This window comes from Oryx dammah, unplaced genomic scaffold, assembly GCF_014754425.2.
Source record: "Oryx dammah isolate SB20612 unplaced genomic scaffold, SCBI_Odam_1.1 HiC_scaffold_15, whole genome shotgun sequence".
NCBI lineage: Eukaryota > Metazoa > Chordata > Mammalia > Artiodactyla > Bovidae > Oryx > Oryx dammah.
The window spans coordinates 44041774-44059672 of record NW_024070199.1 but is presented as its reverse complement, the minus strand read 5'-3'; the positions used below and the strand labels follow the sequence as shown (position 1 = coordinate 44059672).

At 45.1% G+C, this 17899-nt stretch overlaps 1 protein-coding gene and 1 non-coding gene across 2 annotated transcripts in view; one reads left to right on the top strand and one right to left on the bottom strand.

The window, feature by feature from the left end:
* CHKA (choline kinase alpha) overlaps positions 1-17899 on the top strand; it is a 56243-nt gene that overhangs the window by 708 nt on the left and 37636 nt on the right. Inside the window, exon 2 of the mRNA XM_040255211.1 lies at positions 6-109. Within this exon, the coding sequence (XP_040111145.1) occupies positions 6-109 (104 nt within the window). The remainder of the gene's footprint in view (positions 1-5; positions 110-17899) is intronic.
* TRNAE-UUC lies at positions 6390-6462 on the bottom strand. The gene has a single exon. It is a non-coding gene; the product is annotated as a tRNA-Glu (tRNA).

The following is a 17899-nucleotide window of genomic DNA, read 5'->3' as shown; positions in this document are numbered from 1 at the left end:
ACCAGCCCGAGCCCCGGACGCGGCGCAGGGCCTATCTGTGGTGCAAGGAGTTCCTGCCCGGCGCTTGGCGGGGCCTTCGCGAGGACCAGTTTCACATCAGTGTCATCAGGTCGGTGGCACGGGGGGCGGGCGGTCAGGTGACGCCGGCCGGGGGCGGGGCCCGATGAAGGGGGCGCGGGCCCGCCCGGGGGGCTCTGCGGCCGACTAGGGGCCAGATCCAGTAAAACGGACCCCGCGGCCCCTCAGGGCTACCCCCCACCCCCCGCCTGAAGGCAGGCTGTTGCAAACATACCGGTGTCGTGGGAAAGCAGGTCTCTTCTAAGGAGAACAATATTGTTCAGTCACAAAGTACACTTTGTACAGAAGCTTAAAATGTGTCTGAAAGAAGTGAAAGTGTGGGTCGCTCAGTCATGTCCGACCCTTTGTGACTCCATGGGCTGTAGCCCATCACGCTCCTCCGTCCGTGGGGATTCTCCAGGCAAGGATACTGGAGTGGGTTGCCATGCCCTCCTCCAGGGGATCTTCCCAACCCAGGGGTTGAACCTGGGTCTCCTGCATTGGCAGGCGGATTCTTTACCGCCTGAGCAACCCAGGAAGCCCGAAATATGTCTAGCAAGTCCCTTTGGGTTTAGGGCCTTGAATGAAGGAGGGATATTGTGGCCCGCTTAAAAAGAAATCACTTGGTGAGGTTTGCTTTTAGTTTTTCTAGTCCAAGATTAGATCTCTTTCCTGTTGAAAGACATTTGTATGTGGTGAAGTGGTGGCCTCTGTTCATTCCTCACTAACCTTGCAGGCATGTAGGTGGGTGACAAGCCAAAATTAGGATGTGTGGCTCTAAAAATAACTATTAAAGGTAAAAAGATTTTGCCCTCTTTTTTAAGCTTAGAAAACTTAATCATAAGTTTAAATTACAAGAAGTGTGTGTGTGTGTGTCTGTGCGTGTACATATGTATTCAGGCTTAACCAGAAAACATAAATTTGTTTTTTGTCAATACTGTGCCTTTGAGCTGACCACTTATCATTTAGTAGACTTCTTTCTGTTGAGACATTTAAAAATGTGTGGTCTTTTACTGCTAATTTTCTTTTAACTGTTTGACCAGGTTGAGTGCAGTGTCTAGAAACTGGCTGGCTGGCTGGCTGCCAACCAATAATCCTGAAATCCAGTTTTCGTCATTTGATTCCTTTTCTGTGCCCAGACCGCAAATGCAGCAGAATTAACTGACCTTCACTTTCTTTTTGTGCCAGTGCCTTTCTTACAGATATGCTTAGGAGCAGTGAGAGTCGAAGAGAAAGGAAAGCCCAAGAATTGCCTAATTAAATGTTTTGTTTTTTTATTTTTTCTCCCCAAATGAAACTTTCTTCCAAGCTATCACATTTAGTTAGGCCTGAAAATTCTGTGAGAGGATGGTCCCATGTGGTGCTCAGATCATCCGGCTGTAAAATGGAAGGTGTAAAGGGGCAGTGGCTTGCCTGAGGTCAGTGGCTCTGAGCCGACCTTAGAGCAAGCTGCCCAGCCTCTTGAACCCACTGCCTACTCCAGTGCTCTCTCCTGTTGCCTCTGAAAACATGTGGACACCCTGGATCCAGCTGTAGGTGTTTTTGTGGCCCGTTTCTGGGGAGTGTCACTCATTAGCGAGACCTTTTGTGTTTTGTGCAAATCTGACAATCTTAAAAGCTTAGAGGATGTCGATGAAAAAACTAATCAGTCGTCAGTCTAAGAAAGAAATGGGAAGTTTTATTCTAGCCAGGCTGAGCCTCGTAACCCAGAGAGTCTCTGAGAGCTCTGAGAACTGTTGGGGGTGTGGGAAGCTGTGTGTACGTGGCCAAGAGCGACCTTGCTAACAAGTACACGTCTCAGCAGAAGGTTGCTGCTAATCAGGAGGAACAGACATCTGTGTTAATGATCTCAGTGTGGAAAGGTGCAGGAATCCGGCTTTGTGAAATATTTCTCCTGGAAACAATCTGAGGGCCAATTCGGTCATTTTTCCTAGAGCAAGAAGTGCCTCATCCTAATCTTTGCCCTGAATTCCTTTTGCGATGTATGTGAGTCAGTGACTGCAGTAGGTAATGATTTGATGCTTATAGAACTGGACGGTGGGCAAGATTCTCTACAGTCCTTTTCCTTTCAGTCTTAATTTGACCAAGGTTTAGGAGGCATTTGGTGAGCAATTCCATGGTGCTAGCCGTGCTCATTCCCAGGTCAGGGAGGATTTCCTTGATAGGCCCCTTGATGTGCTATTAGGGGACTAGGCCCTGTGAACAGCAACCAAAAGCCTCTGGACCACGTATCTTAGTAGTCTGTTATGCTCCAAGAAACAACTCCCTGTTGTTGCTTCTTCCCACATGTAGAGCTATACTATTATAGTCACTGGTTTTACAGAGCTTTATACTTAGTCAATCATTTCAAGTTATCTAGTGGTCATTAATTTTATTGGAGGCTTAGTCACACATTTGATAACACAGGAGACACTAATCTTATAAAATAGACAGAATGCAAGTAATATAGCTAGTGACATTAACAAGGTCACGAGTGACTATTTAAGAACTCGCATTAGGTGCAGCCCAGTCTCTTCTGGGCCAATTGCTGTCCTGAAGGGAAATGATGTGTTGGCCTTGTAAATGTGACATAGGTATGTATGATATACTTTAAGGGAAATGGTTATCGGCACTAAAGTTCACTGAAGATGTCTGCACATGCAAGGTGAGTGAGTCCTGAGAGCACTGAGAGAAAGGAAGGATTGAGAGAGGAGTTTTGTGGCTGGCTCCAGAAGAAGGAAAATTGATCTTAATGGTTGAGTGGGTATTTCTGCCATTGGGGAGGGCTGGTTAGCAACGTAACACTCCGGGGGGAGGGAGCAGGCCGAAATGGGCGGAGAAGAGTTTTATGGTTCAATTTTTCTTGTCTTGCCTTGAAATACAAAGGTTTATTTCATCAAGAATGTTTTGTTTCTTTTCTCCAAGAATCGGTGATCTTGAAAGACACAGCTTTCCTACTGGCTTGGTGGACCTTTTAGAATAATGTATGGTATGGTGTCAGTCCTGTTTTCTGGAATAATGTAGTTGTGGAATGAGTTGAATGAGGAGAGAGAGGTGTTTTAGGGTATAGAAAGTGGGCGATGCCTAGTTTAAAAAAAAGACAAAAGAGACAATTCAGAGTGGGGAGAGGGATACAGCTGGTGGAAATTCAGGGGCCCTCCACAGCCAGTTGCTTTGTAGGTTCTGGTGATCACATCTTCCTGGCCCACATTTCCAGCCCCGGCTTTCTGCTGGGTGTTGGTCCGTCTTCAGCTTATGAGAGCTCGCTCAGCTCAGTCCAGCCAGTCTGTCCCACGTTTAACCCTTTTGCTCCTCCCCACCCTGGAATATGCTTCTCCTGCTTTTTTTTTTTTTTTTTTTCTTTTTCTTTGAACTATTAATATTAACAGCAGCCGGCTGGTGCCCCAGGGTTATTTCTCAGACTTCTCATTCTCTCTGGAAGCCCTTATCAACACACAATGGCAGCTAAACCCTGGTGACCTGCCTCTGCGCCCACACCTCCCATCTGCTCCAGCCCTGTTGTCCTGGCTTAGACCCTGTAACAGGAGGCGCTTGTGCCCTGGGTTGCCTCAGCCCCAGTTCGGTACACCATTGCCAGGGGTTTCTCAAATGTCCCCACTCCTTTGTTTGAAAGTTTACTGTGGCTTCTGTAGCTGGAGAATAAAATCCAAACTTGTTTCATTTGTTACACTTGGGCCCCAGCCGTACTTTTTCAGAGTGGTTCTTTTTTTGTTATTGTTTTATAAATCTCTCCTTTCCCCTAACCAGCAACAACTAGCTGAGCTAGTTAAACTTGACCTTGTATTTCTTTAATGTGCTTTGTGTTTTCAGTCTCCAGGCCTTTCTTCGTTCCTACACTATACTTGGCAGCCCGGTGTCTGCTTTTAAAATACCTCCTTCAAGGCCTAAGTTAGAGAGCCAGAAGAATTAATTTCTTCCTCGCTTAGGTTTCTTCTATAGCACTTTCTGCACAGACACCTTTGTGTCACAGCACTTACCGTACTGTGTGTTTATTCGTTCAACTGCGTTAGATTGAATTTTTAGAGGGAGGTCGTGTTCGTCTTTACATCTCCAGCAATAGAAAAGCGCTTGACTTTAGCCCCTGCATTTTAGCTTGAATTGGCTTCTTTTCTGTCCTTCTAATGTTGATGACAGAAGTCTTTGTCATCAGACTGCTGGTTGCCCAAGTCCCTCCAGCTAAGAGTGGTATAGGGAAAGATGAAAACTAACGGAACGTGAAAATTGTCCATAATGAGCTGACCATTTGGTAGTTTTCTCCTTGCCCAGACATCATAGCTGAACATCAGCTTATACTTCTGCCCATCAAATCAGTGTTACTGTCACACTCGGTGCTGGTTGGTAAAGCGGTCACAGTTGTGAAAAGTAATTGTTAATCTTGCAAAAGATGCACGATGTCTTTTAAGTTTGAGGAAAGAAATGTTTGAGGACTGAAAGTTTCACACATGTCCCTCCACAGCCCACTACTAGTTAAGAAACAATGGGGTAGATGGTACCACCAGCTCCTCAAAAGTGAATCGTTTGAGTATCTAGACAGAGAGGCCCTTGAAAAAGACTGGCAAAATCCTCAGCTGTATTTGCAAAATTCTACAGCAGGAGTTAAAGAAGGAGTGAGTTGTGCTGTATGGTGCCATCATAAATGTTTTGGAAAAATTAAGCCAAAATTCCCTACTTGGTTTCCTTTTTATGTCATAGTTCCATTTATAACCTACATTATGTTACATGTAAAAACATAAATGATTCTGTTTCATTTTTCAAGATAAAGTTTCATTTACACTTTGTTTTTACTACACACTGAAAATTTGGTCCCTTAATTGGCTTTACTTCTTTCCAAAAAAAAGAATAAACTTTAGAGCAGTTTTAGATTGACAGCCAAATTGGGCAGAAAGTACAGAGTTCGCTTTTTACCTCCCCCTCCCCCGCAGCCCCCATCACTGTTGGTCACTCCTCCTCCAGCGGCACCCTTGGTACAGTCTGCGGACCTGCACTGACATGTCTTTACCGTGGTCCACAGTTTACGTTAGGGTTCACGGTGGTATACATTCTGTAGATTTAGACAAATGCATGATGACATCTCGTATCCACCACTGTGGGATCCTACAGAAGAGCCTCATGACCCCCAAAGTCCTGTGTCCTCTGTTGATCCCACCCTCCCCTCAACCCCTGATCTTTTCGGTGTCTCCATAGGTTTGCCTTTTCTAGAATGTCATATGGTTGGAATCATGCAGTATAGCCTTTTCAGATTGCCTTCTTTCACTTGAAGAACATTTACGTTTACTCCATATCTTTTCACGGCTTGAGAGTCTTAGCGCTGAATCGTTTCCCATGGTCTGGGTGTGCCACAGTTTTATCCATTGGCCTACTGAAGGATGTTTTTGATTGCTTCCAAGTTTTGACAGTTATGAATACAGCTTTTAGGAACATCCTTGTACAGGTTTTTGTGTGGACATAACTTTTCAGTTTATTTGGCTAAATAGCAAGGACAGTTGCTGGATTATATGGTAAGAGTATGTTTATGTAAGAAACTGCCAAAGTGGCTGTACCATTTGGGGAATGTGGAGCAGTGAATTGCTCCACACCCTCATCAGCATTTGATGTCAGTGTTCTGGATTTGGGTCATTTGAGAAGGTGTGTAATGGGATCTGGTTTTAATTTGTGCTTCTCTAATGACAAGTGATGTGAAGCATCTTTTCATATGCTTACTTGCCATCTGTATGTCTTCCTTGGTTAGCCCATTTTCAGTCAGGTTGTTTGTTTTCTTATTGTTGAATTTTGAGAGTTCTTTGAATATTTTAGGTAATAGTCCTTTATCAGAGGACTTTCCTGGTGGCGGCTAGTGGTAGAGAATCCGCCCGCCAGTGCAGGAGACACAAGAGATGTGGGTTCAATCCCTGAGTCGGGAAGGTCCCCTGGAGGAGGGCACAGCAATGCACTCCAGTATTCTTGCCTGGGAAATCCGTGGACAGAGGAGCCTGGCGGGCCACAGTCCATGGGGTCGTAAAGAGTCGACACGACTGAATGACTTGAGTACCACCTTTATTAGATTTGTCGTTTGCAGATATTTTTTTGCAGTCTGTGGCTTTGTCTTCACGTTCTCTGGACAGTGCTTTTGCAGAGCAGAATTGTTTAATCTGAATGAAGTCCGGCTTATGAGTTATTTCTTTCATCCTGTCTCTGGAGTTGTATCTAAAACCTCATCACCATACCCAAGGTCTTCCTCTTCAGTGTGATTTTCTGGTTTTATAGTTTTGCATTTTACATTTAGGTCAGTCATTCATTTTGAGGTTCTTTTTTTTTTCTTTTTTTCTCTCGCTGCACAGCTTGCAGGATCTCAGATCCCCAACCAGAGATTGAACCCAGGCCCATGACAGTGAAAGTGTCAAATCCTAACCACTAGACCACCGGGGAACTCTGAGTTAACTTTTGTGACGATATAAGGTCTGTATCTAGAGTTCATTTTTCTTTTGGCTGGGCTGCGAGGTTTGGGGGATCTTAGTTCCCCAGCCAGGCATCGAACCCATGCCCCCTGCAATAAAAGCACGGAGTCCTAACCACTGGATCGCCAGGGAATTCCCTAGGTTTCATCTTCTTGCTTGTGGATGTCCAGTTGTTCCAGCGCCATTTTTGAAAAGACTGTCCTTTCTCTACAGTTTTGTCTTTGCTCTCTGTCATGATCAGTTGACCACGTGGGTCTCTTCCTAGGCTCTGCATGCTGCTCCATTGATCTTTTTTTTTTTTTTTTGCCAGTATCCCAGTGTCTTGATTACTGTAGCTTTGTAGTAAGTCTTGAAATCTGGTAGGATTAGTCCTCAGACTTTGTTCCTTTTCAATATCCAGTTGACTATTCTAGGTCTTTTGCTTCTCCATGTAGCTTTAGAACCAGTTTACTGACATCCGCAAAATAACTTAATGGGGTTTTTATTAGGATCACATGAATATATAGACTCAGTAGGGAAGAAGAGACACCTTGACAATATCGAGTCTTACTCTTCACATGGGTCATGTCTCCATGCATTTGGTTCTTTGATTCTTTCTTTGGAATTTTGTAGTTTTCCTCATACAGATCTTGTACATATTTTATTAGGGTTATACCTCAGTGTTTAATTTTGGGGAATGCTAATGTGAATGACGGAGAAGGCAATGGCACCCCACTCCAGTGCTCTTGCCTGGACAGTCCTATGGATGGAGGAGCCTGGTGGGCTGCAGTCCATGGGGTCACACAGAGTCGGACACGACTGAAGCGACTTAGCAGCAATTTGAATGATATGTTTTAAATTTCAGTTTCTGCTTGTTCATTACTCATACATAGGAAGGAGACTGACTTTTGTGTATTAACCTTGTCTCGTATAACCTTGTTGTAATCGCTTAGTTGTTTTCTTTTTCAGCCTAGTCTCTGGCTTGCTCAGCTCTGACCCTGATGCCCATGCTCTCCTTTCCAGTTTTCTTCTCCAGTGGAGCCCTGGCCAGCAACCTAGACTGGCCACTGCCCCCTGATCTCAGCGCCCTCTGCCCACTGGCGGAGAGTCTTGTACTGCCCTAGGACAGCCCTTGTCTTCAGCTTTCCATCAGCCTGTTGTGCATATCCGTAGCTGGACTGCCATCTCCCTGTATCAACATTCAGTCGTCTCACTGCGCTTAGCCCTTATGGCACCCCACTCCCGTACTCTTGCCTGGAGAATCCCATGGATGGAGGAGCCTGGGGGGCTGCGGTCCATGGGGTCACTAAGAGTCAGACACGACTGAGCGACTTCACTTTCACTTTCATGCACTGGAGAAGGAAATGGCAACCTACTCCAGAGTTCTTGCCTGGAGAATCCCAGGACGAGGGAGCCTGGTGGGCTGCCATCTGTGGGGTTGCACAGAGCCGGACACAACTGAAGCAACTTAGCAGCAGAAGCTGTATCACAGTAGTCCAGGGGCTGGTGATGAAACAATAAATGTAAGGCCTGGGAGGTCTGGGTGGGCTGGAAGGATGTGGGTACTTTGTGGAGAAATTGAGAGCATTCCTGAATTTACTCTGAAAGGTGGAAGGACCTTGCAGATGGGAAGACAAGCAGAAGTGGGTTGTGTCCCAAGGATGCTCGGGTTGGTGGCTTGAAATGGGTATCTTTTTCTGAGGGACACCTAGTCATGTCTGGACACCTTTTGATTGTCATGGTTTCGTGGTGGTGACCCTGGCAGCAGATGGTGATCCTGGGAGTGGGCAGGGACACTGCTGAACATCCTGCAGTGCGCAGCCCCCGATAGCGATGGGGCTGAGGATTGTGCAGCTTGGAGTAGAGGACTGAAGACAGAGCTTTCCCCACCCGGCACACCCTAAATAAATGAACTTGGGCACTTCCCCTGGAGGGGGCCCGGGCTTAGTCCCTGAGCAGTGAACCGAGATCCCGCAGGCCGTGCAGTGTGGCCAAAAAAATTAACCTTTGCTTTGCAGTTGGTGGTGATGGTAACCAACCGACGTCACCCCGCACTAGACACCGTTACGCTGTTCTCCCGAGCAACGCGACGTCACCCCACTCTAGACGCCCTTACGCTGTTCTCCCGAGCAACGCGACGTCACCGCGCTCTGGACGCCATTACACTGTTCTTGCGAGCAACGTGACATCACCCCGCATTAGACACCGTTACACTGTTCTCCCGAGCAACGTGACGTCACCCCTCACTAGACACCATTACACTGTTCTACCAAGCAACATGCTGAAAGCCCCGCAGCTGTCTGCAGAGCCAGCGGCCCACCTGGGACAAAGCCTCTGCCTTAACTGCCCGCGGACTCGGTGCCGAGAGGGCTGGACGCTCAGGCGCCTGCCCCCGATGACGGCACAGCTGTGCTGCCACTGAGCTGAAGTGGTTTTTCCCCCTGAGCTGGGGTTGTGGTTAGTTCATGTTGAATTTCAGATGGTTAGAGGAAATTTTTCAAAAATGCACTTTGTTCCCCCTTATGTTCTAAATTCAGGTATTTAGGACTTTAGATATTTAGATGTTCAGGAATTTAGATATCTAAATATGTTTCGATATTATCCTGTCTTCCATCTTCCCTGCTTACAGCCCTATGGACTTAAGGATACTTTTTTCTGCTTAGGTTTTGGTTATGATGTTAATTTTTTTCTAGTCATCTTGACTTTTATTTTATTCTTCATAATTTTATTTCATTTTTTTCTTTTGGCCACACCGTGCAGCATGTGGGATCTTAGTTCCCCAACCAGGGATTGAACTTGTGCCCTCTGCAATGGAAGCATGGAGTCTTAATTATTGGACCATGAGTGAGGTCCTCTTGACTTTGAGATGGTGCCCTTGCAGCTCCTGGGTGAGGCCCTGAGCCTTAGGGAGGCCAAGTCCTGTGCATGTTGGGTTTTGCACCAGGTTGGTTGTGGACAGTTTGCAGAGGTTTCAGGCACTTTTTGGTTTTCAACAGAGTGCAGTCGGTTTGGTGCAGACCAGAAACTAACCACTGCATTTTAGCAGGTGAAAGCCTTTGTATTGAAGGCTTCCCTGGAGCAGGCAGTGTCTTGGGTTTCTCATTATTTAAGCTGACTCTTTTTACAAGTGATGAAAAATATATAGATGTTTTTGATGGATGAATGGATGAGCAGAGTGTGGCATATACATACAATCAGATATTATCCAGCTTTGATAAAAAGGAGATGCTGAAATGTTACAGCATGGTGAACCTGGAGGACGTTATGCTAAGTGAAATAAGCCAGTCCCCAAAAGACAAATATTGCCTCACACCACTGCTGTGAGTTCCCAAGAGGAGTCAGGTTCATGGGGACGCAGTATCCTGGTGGGTGCCAGGGACTGGGGGGTAGGAAATGAGGAGTTCGTGTTTAAAGCGGGGTCAGCTTTATGAGATGAAGAGCTCTGGAGGTGGAAAGTGGTGATTCACAGCAGTGTGAATGTACCTAATGGACAGTCACAAGTGGTTCAGATGGCAACCGTGTGTTATGCGTATTCTACCTCAAACTTACAAATTGGAAAGGAATACACTCTGGATGTTTGACATTAGGAATGGCGTATTGCAGACCTCGGTCACTGCACCAAAGCGTAGTATCCCCACAGCATGGGTTTCCCCCAAGTAGAACGCTGTAGAATCAAACAACCTCATTAAGACTTGGTTAAGTCTACAGATTAGGGATACAAGCCATTTGTAAAGCTACTTGTACACACGTTGCTAGAACAAAAGCTGTGTTACACGGTGAACCTCAGTCTAATGAGGTGATTTTACTCCGAAACTTTCAGAGATTGTTTCTCTGGGACAGAGTCCACGTGGTGGATGCAGGCTTGCCCCCGCGTTCTCTTTATCACTGTAGTTAACAGTACCAGCCACTTCCTGTCGCCAGTGAGTACTCGCTGCTCTGGGCACGACATTCTCAGGTGCCCAGCTCTTGCCCTCGTAGACCAGCTTCCTGCCGCCAAGTCAGAGTGACTCACAGCACAGCGCGGATGAGTCACATCTGCTGGGCTGCCTTAACGGGCTTAGCGTGGACTCAAACTTGACCTCCTTTCTACACGTGGGGGATATTTTCAATCTATGAGAACTTCCCAGAGCAACCAAAGTTGACTGACAGTCTTAACAGCCAATACCTGACGGTATGAAAAACACCCAAAAAAACATTTCAGTGTTTTTTCACAAGGTGGGTGAAGAGTCGGGAAGGATTTGTGAAGCAGCCGTGCAAGCAAGATGCCATCTTGCCCTGCAGCTTCCTGGCTGGAGAGGGAGTGAGGCGGGCAGGGCTGGGTCAGGTGTCCACCTCGAGAACTGAGCCGTAGGGGGGCCGGGGAGCTGGGGGGCTGGTTTTTCCCCTTGCTGGGGCTGCAGCCGCCTTCCTTTGCTTCCCGGTGTTCCAGTCAGGTTTCCTGGCTCTCCGTGTTGGAGTGGGGCGTGCTTCTGCCACCTCTGGCCTCCCAGGGAGAGCGCAGCAGTGCCGGAAGTGGTGAGCTGATAAGTCAGCAGTGTTGTCTTCCTCATTTGCCTCATGGCGGGAACGTGTTCATTTTCTTCTCCCTCCTTGAAAATCTCCACCGCCGTTAAGTCTGGAAATTAATTGTACTTCATCCCAAATGTGACAGTAACCTGTTTGAAATGTAGTGACCTAAGGGGGCGACAGGATGAGACGGTTGGATGGCGTCACCGACTCAGTGGACGTGAGTGTGAGCAAACGCCAGGAGTTAGCGAAGGACAGGGAAGCCTGACGTGCTGCAGTCCATGGGGCCGCAGAGTCGGACGTGACTGAGCGACCGAACGACGGAAACAATAACAATTAGCAAATGAAGGGGGTCTTGATTACTTTTGTGCCTTACCTGGTTTGGGGGCTTTGCCCTGCGTGTAGGTAGCATGTAAATTTACCCGAGCCCTTTCATTCTGTAACATGGTCGACTTCAGTTGGAAAGGGTTATGCTGTAGGTTCTGGAACGGGGGGCTAATGTAGAAAAAGACGGGTCAGAGAAAAATCAAGTTGGCTGAATCTAGAACCGGCTCTCGAAGGTTAGAAAAGTGACCAAGAAGCAGATTCGTCGTCATTATTATAGAGTGCCATCAGTGAAAAATGCTTTGGTTTTTTTAAGGACTCTGCCATGAAATTCAGGGCTGAAAATGAGGCCTGGGTCTAGAAATCCTGAAACGTACCCAGGGTCTTATCTGTTATGTGACTAGAGGAAGGAAATCAGCAGGAAAGGGTTAGTTAACTGGAGCCAAAGTTACTAAACATTTCCCTTCATTTTCTAAAGAGAATGTGTGAAAATAAGAAAAAGCAAGACTAAGAATTCAGAACATTTCCTGGCCTGCCCTGGGAGCTGTTCACATCTGAGCGCCTCTGTGTGTGCGTCTTACCTCCGAGGGCTGTTCGGTGATGTTTCACGTTCATGATAAGGGCCGCAGACCAGTGAGGGGCTCGAAACACTAACAGGCACCTTGTATCTGCCACCCTAGGTTTAAGGCAGGAATGGAGAGAAGGTGTGAAAAGTTTTTAGGTTTTACACAAGAATATTCCTTTGTTAACCTCTGATTATCTTGTGGTTAAGATAGTACTTCATACAACTTGGTGATTAACCTGGAAATTCAGTTGAGTGGGATAGCTCCCTTCTTTTTGTTTGTGCAGTGATTAGAGAAAACAGTTGGAAAAAGAAAATAAAGATTATTTTTGTTCATCATAGTAAAAAAAAAATCTTTGTGAGTAGGTAATCGGTGTACTGGTTTTAAAATTCAGAAATTTTTACGGAAGGGTGTCTTTCCCCCTCGCCCCAGTGCCTCTCCCTAGAAGCAAGCATTGTCCCTCCTTCGTTATCCGTTCTTCCAGAGAGACGTCAGGCAATATAGCATGTATGGGTATACCTGTTTCTCCAGCAAACCCGAGAGCTGCAGTGTGCCAGGGGCTGGGAATGCCTGGCTCCCCCTCCTGCTTTAATGTTAATACTCACAGTAGGTCACTTTTTTGCACTAAAAACAGCATGGTATCTTAAGAGATTGTTCTGTTTGGTATTTATTGAGCTGTCTTATTCTCTTGAATAGCCATATAGTGTTATATTTTAATTGAAATATCATTTTGATGTTTTTCAGGACAGTTAAAGACTAAAGCTTCTGCTTTCTTAAGTTAATCATGGTAACACAAGATTCCATTCGTTAAGTGCCTACTCTTGCCAGGTACTATGGCAGTTGTGCTTATCTCAGTTAACCTGGGCACCAGGCCTCCAGGAGAAGTATTATTCTTTTTTTCTTTCTTGGCCAAGCTGCATGGTAGGCGGGATCCTCCTTCTTGGACCAGAGATCAAACCTGTGCCCCCTGCAGTGGAAACACGGAGCCCTAACCACTGGACTGCCAGAAAAGTCCCTCGAGGAGGTATTCTTTACCCCAGGGGCCCAGAGAGGTTGAGGAACTTGCCAGAAATTAAAGTGTCAACAGGTGGTGACTCCTTGCCAGTTGTAACACAGTATGCTGGTTATTTCAGCTGTTCCCTCAGGCATGCACTTCAGTTTTGGTGGAGATTACATACACCTGTCTCTATTTTTTGCCCACATTTTTTTGTGACAAGCAGTTCTCTACAACAGTACCTACTGCTTGTGAAGTATGTGCAAAAGTATGCTGAGAATATGATGTCTGGCAAGAACTTCAAATGAACTTGAGTGTGCTGATGAGTCCTGTCTTTTAGGTGAGAAATGCAATCAAGGGGCAGGTCTACCCTCAGGCCCAGTCAGTGCTCCCGTGGGTTAGAAACCTCTGGATAGGCCTGCTGTCACAGTCCAGGGCCACGTGACGTTCGTAGGGACGCGTCACGTGGAGAAGGCGGGGGTGTCTGACCTTGCCAGGGACCCTGTTTTACCAATGAGAACTGCAGACCAGGTTTGTAAGTTGCCTTTGTCTGTTTGGGGATTGTGGATAAGGATGCTAAGGGTTCTGTTGGGTGCACACACGATGGTGGATAATTAATACCAGAAGCGATGGTGGTGACGTTCGATTGTTTTCCTCTGTACATAGGCTGTTTCTTCCACGTCTTCCTCTCTGTTTTCCCACACTGCATTTGTCCTGGCAGCGCAGGGGTGGAACTCGGGACGCTGCATCAAAGAGTGCTGTAGAAGTACTGCCCCCAGGGCAGAGGTGGTCATAGCTGCTAAAGCATGCTTTTAAAACTTTGAGAAGTCCAGAGATTATGAACACATGGAAGTGTGCCAGTCAGCAGGAGGAAGGCAAAGGGCAGAGAAGGCAGGTGTTGGCAAACCTTCCCTCCCCGGGCTTGGTTCTGAAATGTTTTCTCTTGACAGTTTTTACAGCGGCCTGGATACCTGGCTTGTGAAAGGTGACTGGGGACGGGGTTGTGGCAGAGAAGGCTCTGTGTGAGGGCGCTCCCTGCCAGGCCTCAAACTGGGCAGGGGTGGGGAGGGAAAGGCCTTGAAAAGATACATGGGGAGGAAAGCAAGAAGTTATGGCAGGACTGCAGGAAAGGACCCCTGGTGGTACTGGTGGGGAACAGGTGCCACCTCCAAACAGAGTTGCAGATAGGTGTGGGAAGCTGGAACCCAGCATAACCACAGAGGTTACCTGAAACTTGGTAACTTTTCTCATTCCAAAGCCCTTAGTAGCACTTCTTTCTCCAGATCCTAAAATCAGAGGCGTCTTTTTTATGGGCTTGATTTCTCCTAAGCTCTGGCAGTTTCATTGAAAGTGTTCAGTACTTGGGAGCAGATTTTAATCAAATAGTGATTGCCGTGGATCCTACACAGGGAGCTTAATATTAAAGAGGATGGTCATTCATAGATTTAGATAAATCAATGAATGGTTGATCTTAATAAACTACGTAAGGCAAGTTATCACTGGTTTAGAAAAGGAAAATATAACAGCTTTATTGAGACATAATTCACACAGTATGAAGTTCATCCTCTTAAATGGTACAGTTCAGTGTTTTTACTATTTTTACAGTTATACAGCATTCACTGCGATTTTTCCAGGACATTTTCATCATCTCAAAATGAGACCCTATACTGTGTTAGCAATCTCCTCCCATCCTCCCCTCTCCCTAGCTTGACAACCACTGACTGATGGATTTTTATCGATTTGCCTCTTCTGATGTTTCATATAGATGGAATCGTACAGTATGTATGGCCTCTTGTGACCAGTTTCTTTCACTTAGTATAATGTTTTCTAGGTTTATCCTTGTTGTAGCATGTATTGGTACTTCATTCCTTTTTATGGCTGAGTAATATTCCATTACATGATATACCACAATCTGTTTATTCATTCAGTAATTGATGGACATTAGGGTTCTTTCTCTTTTTGGGGGCTGTTAGAAAATTGTACAGTGTCTGTGAGAACATATGTTTTCATTTCTCCTAGGTATATATGTAGGAGTGGAATTGCTGGATCATTCAGTAACTCAGTGATTAACTTTTTGAGGATGTTCCCAGCTGGCACTAGTGGTAAAGAACCCCCTGCCGATGCAGTAGACGGAAGAGATACAAGTTCAATCCCTGGGTCGGGGAAAATCCCCTGGAGGTGGGCACAGCAGCCCACTCCAGTATTCTTGCTTGGGAAGTCCCATGGACAGAGGAGCCTGGCAGGCTACAGTCCATGGGGTCACAAAGAGTCGGACGCGACTGAAGTGACCTAGCACCCACTATAGCATGCACTGATTTTTGAGGCATGTGTCAGAGGATCCCTGTGGACGCCCATAAATACCCCTGTTGGGATCGAGAAGTCATTGCTGTGACCCACTGTGATCCTTCACCAGCATCTTTTTTCCCCTTACTACCGGTGACCTTGGTTTTATACATATGCTAAATTGCCAACTGATTTTTTAGAAGAGTTCATTATAGCATAGGATGGTGATGGTGTTTTAGATGCCATGAAGTTTTATGCAAAATAAGTTCTCTATTAAAAATTACATTTGTAAAGTAGTAAAGAATAAAATTTTAAAAAGAATAAAGTAGCTTTATAAAATCTGAACATGTTGCCAAACTGGCCTCGGGTTCCTTTCCTTTGTCCAGAGGTAACCACCATTTCACGTTGCTGTTAAACTTTGCTTGTTTCTTTCCGGAATGAGTCTGATCTTTAGCGCAGACTTCTGAAGTCTTCCATAAGCTGTGTGTTTGGGGTAAGTGCCCAAGTGTTAGAGCCTTTTGTGTGACAGGTGTACTTGGAATAGCATGGTTTGTCTTAGGAGGGCTAATAATCTGTGTGTTTTGAAACATTTTGGTTCCAGTTTGATCGAATGGAACCGGTTGATCTAGTCTTCTATTTTAAGAAGACCTTTCATATCAGGAAAACATAATGATATTTCCTGCTGTGAGAAACCTTGAGAGTAAGTATCATCAGATGCCAGATCTTAGCTTCATGGAGTGGCTTTTGTTTTGCACTGGTTTTGTGGAATTGGTCTTGGTTCTTTTAAAGTCAGTTCTAATCAATGTGATGCCTATTGAGACACCATTTCTTTGACCCATTTTTGGATCAACTACATTTTTAGATTATCTGCTGTTTTACATTTTCCAGTTTTGATTTCACAATTAATTGTATGACTTTGGTTGAGAGGAGTAATCAATTGATGTGTATCAGTTTAGGGGGAAGTTATTTAGCATAGATCACTAAGATGTTTCAAGAAATCCCTTTAAATTGGTAACTTTAAGTATGTTTCATAATTTATTTGAATTAATGATTTTTCCCATATTGATGTACTTACAAATATTCCCTTTGCAGTATTTTTTTAATTTTAAAGTATTTCATGCCATGTGTTAACTTTATATATATCTTGAAGCATTAAAAAATTTCATTAATCTTCACTAGCAATTTAATGTTTTAAAAAGTTATATTCTGCTATATCAGGTTTTAATTGATTAAAAAAAACAGGTCCATCTAGATATGAGACGGGAGCTCTGACGCCACTGATGGGTGAAGAGTGCCTTGGTGTGGCTCTTTTGTGGGACACTTTGACAGCAGCCATCAGAAAGTTTAAAATGGTAGTGCCCTTTGGCCCAGAAAACCCAGCTTTAAAGGATCTCCTCAGATTGTGCATAAAGGTTGACATGTAGGTATGCATTTTATAGGGTTGTGTATAGAAATGAAAAATAATGGAAAAACTCTTATCTTTAGCAGTAGGCAGTTGGTTAAACCATGCTGTGTCTTTAAGGTGAAATTCTGTGCATGATTAAAAATGATGTTTTTAATACTGAATTGATGGAAAATCCTCATAATAGAAGTGGAAAAGCAACTTAACAGAGCAGTATATTCACCATGATTCCAATTTTAATACAAAGAAAGAAACTGGGAAAAGGAGCTTGGGAAGATGACAAGAAAAAATATATACCACAGTATTCAAAGTGGTTATATTTGAATAATAGAATTTGGGCAGGAAGTTATGTTTTTTATTTTGAGGAGGTCTTTCAGCTCCTTTTACACACAAATTTTTGGAACCTAGACTTTAAAGTCTGCAAGTCAAAAAATTTTTAATACATATTAAAATAGCCTACTTTAGTTGCTTCAACAGCTAATAAACTGATAAACTTATTTGAGTTTTAAAAGTTATGCCTGGGTCACCCGGGTTCTTTGTCCCTCGTGTGTAGGTGACGTTGAATGTGCTGGAAGCATGGAAGCCCTACCAAGTGACTGCTTTGTGGCTCTGTGATCACAAACTCATTTTCTTTAGCATGTAATCCAGTTAGCCTTTTGGGTCTTCGGTTAGGGATGTGTTCTTCAGTTTGTTTCTGCATTTTTTTTCCAGATATCCTTTATGTTCTATGTGTATTGTTGTTTGACCCATCAAATTATTCTTAATTGTAAGTTCATTCTTTTTTTTAAATTGTTGATTGTGCTGATCTTTTTTTTCTTTTTGATGTTTATTTTATTTGCTTCTTTTCGGCCCTGCTGGGTCTCTGTTGCTGCGAGGGCTTTGCTCTGCTGCAGGCAGCGGGGGCTGCTCTCTGTGGTGCGCACGGCTTTCTCGCTGCAGGGGCTGCTCTTGCTGTGGGGTGCGGGCTCTAGACGCATGAGCTTCGGGAGCTGCAGCACGCAGGCTCGGTGGCTGCAGCTCTCGAGCTCAGGCTCGGCGGCTGTGGCGCATGCGCTTATCTGCCCTGTGGCCTGTGGGATCTTCCCAGATCAGGGACCAAACCCATGTCTCCTGCATTGGCAGGCAGGCTCTTTACCACTGAGCCACCAGGGAAGCCCATAAGTTAATTCTTAATAATATTTAGAGAAATTGTATATTTCAGTTGAAATTGAATATCAATTTCAAGAGAAATTGAGATGATTTTCCTCTGTGATCAACAGTCTGTAAAAGCAGCTCTGTTCTCTCTTGTGGTCCCGTTGGTGCTGTTTGAGGGACCGTGGGGTGGGGATTAGGGGCCACACTCAGCTGGACCCCCAGG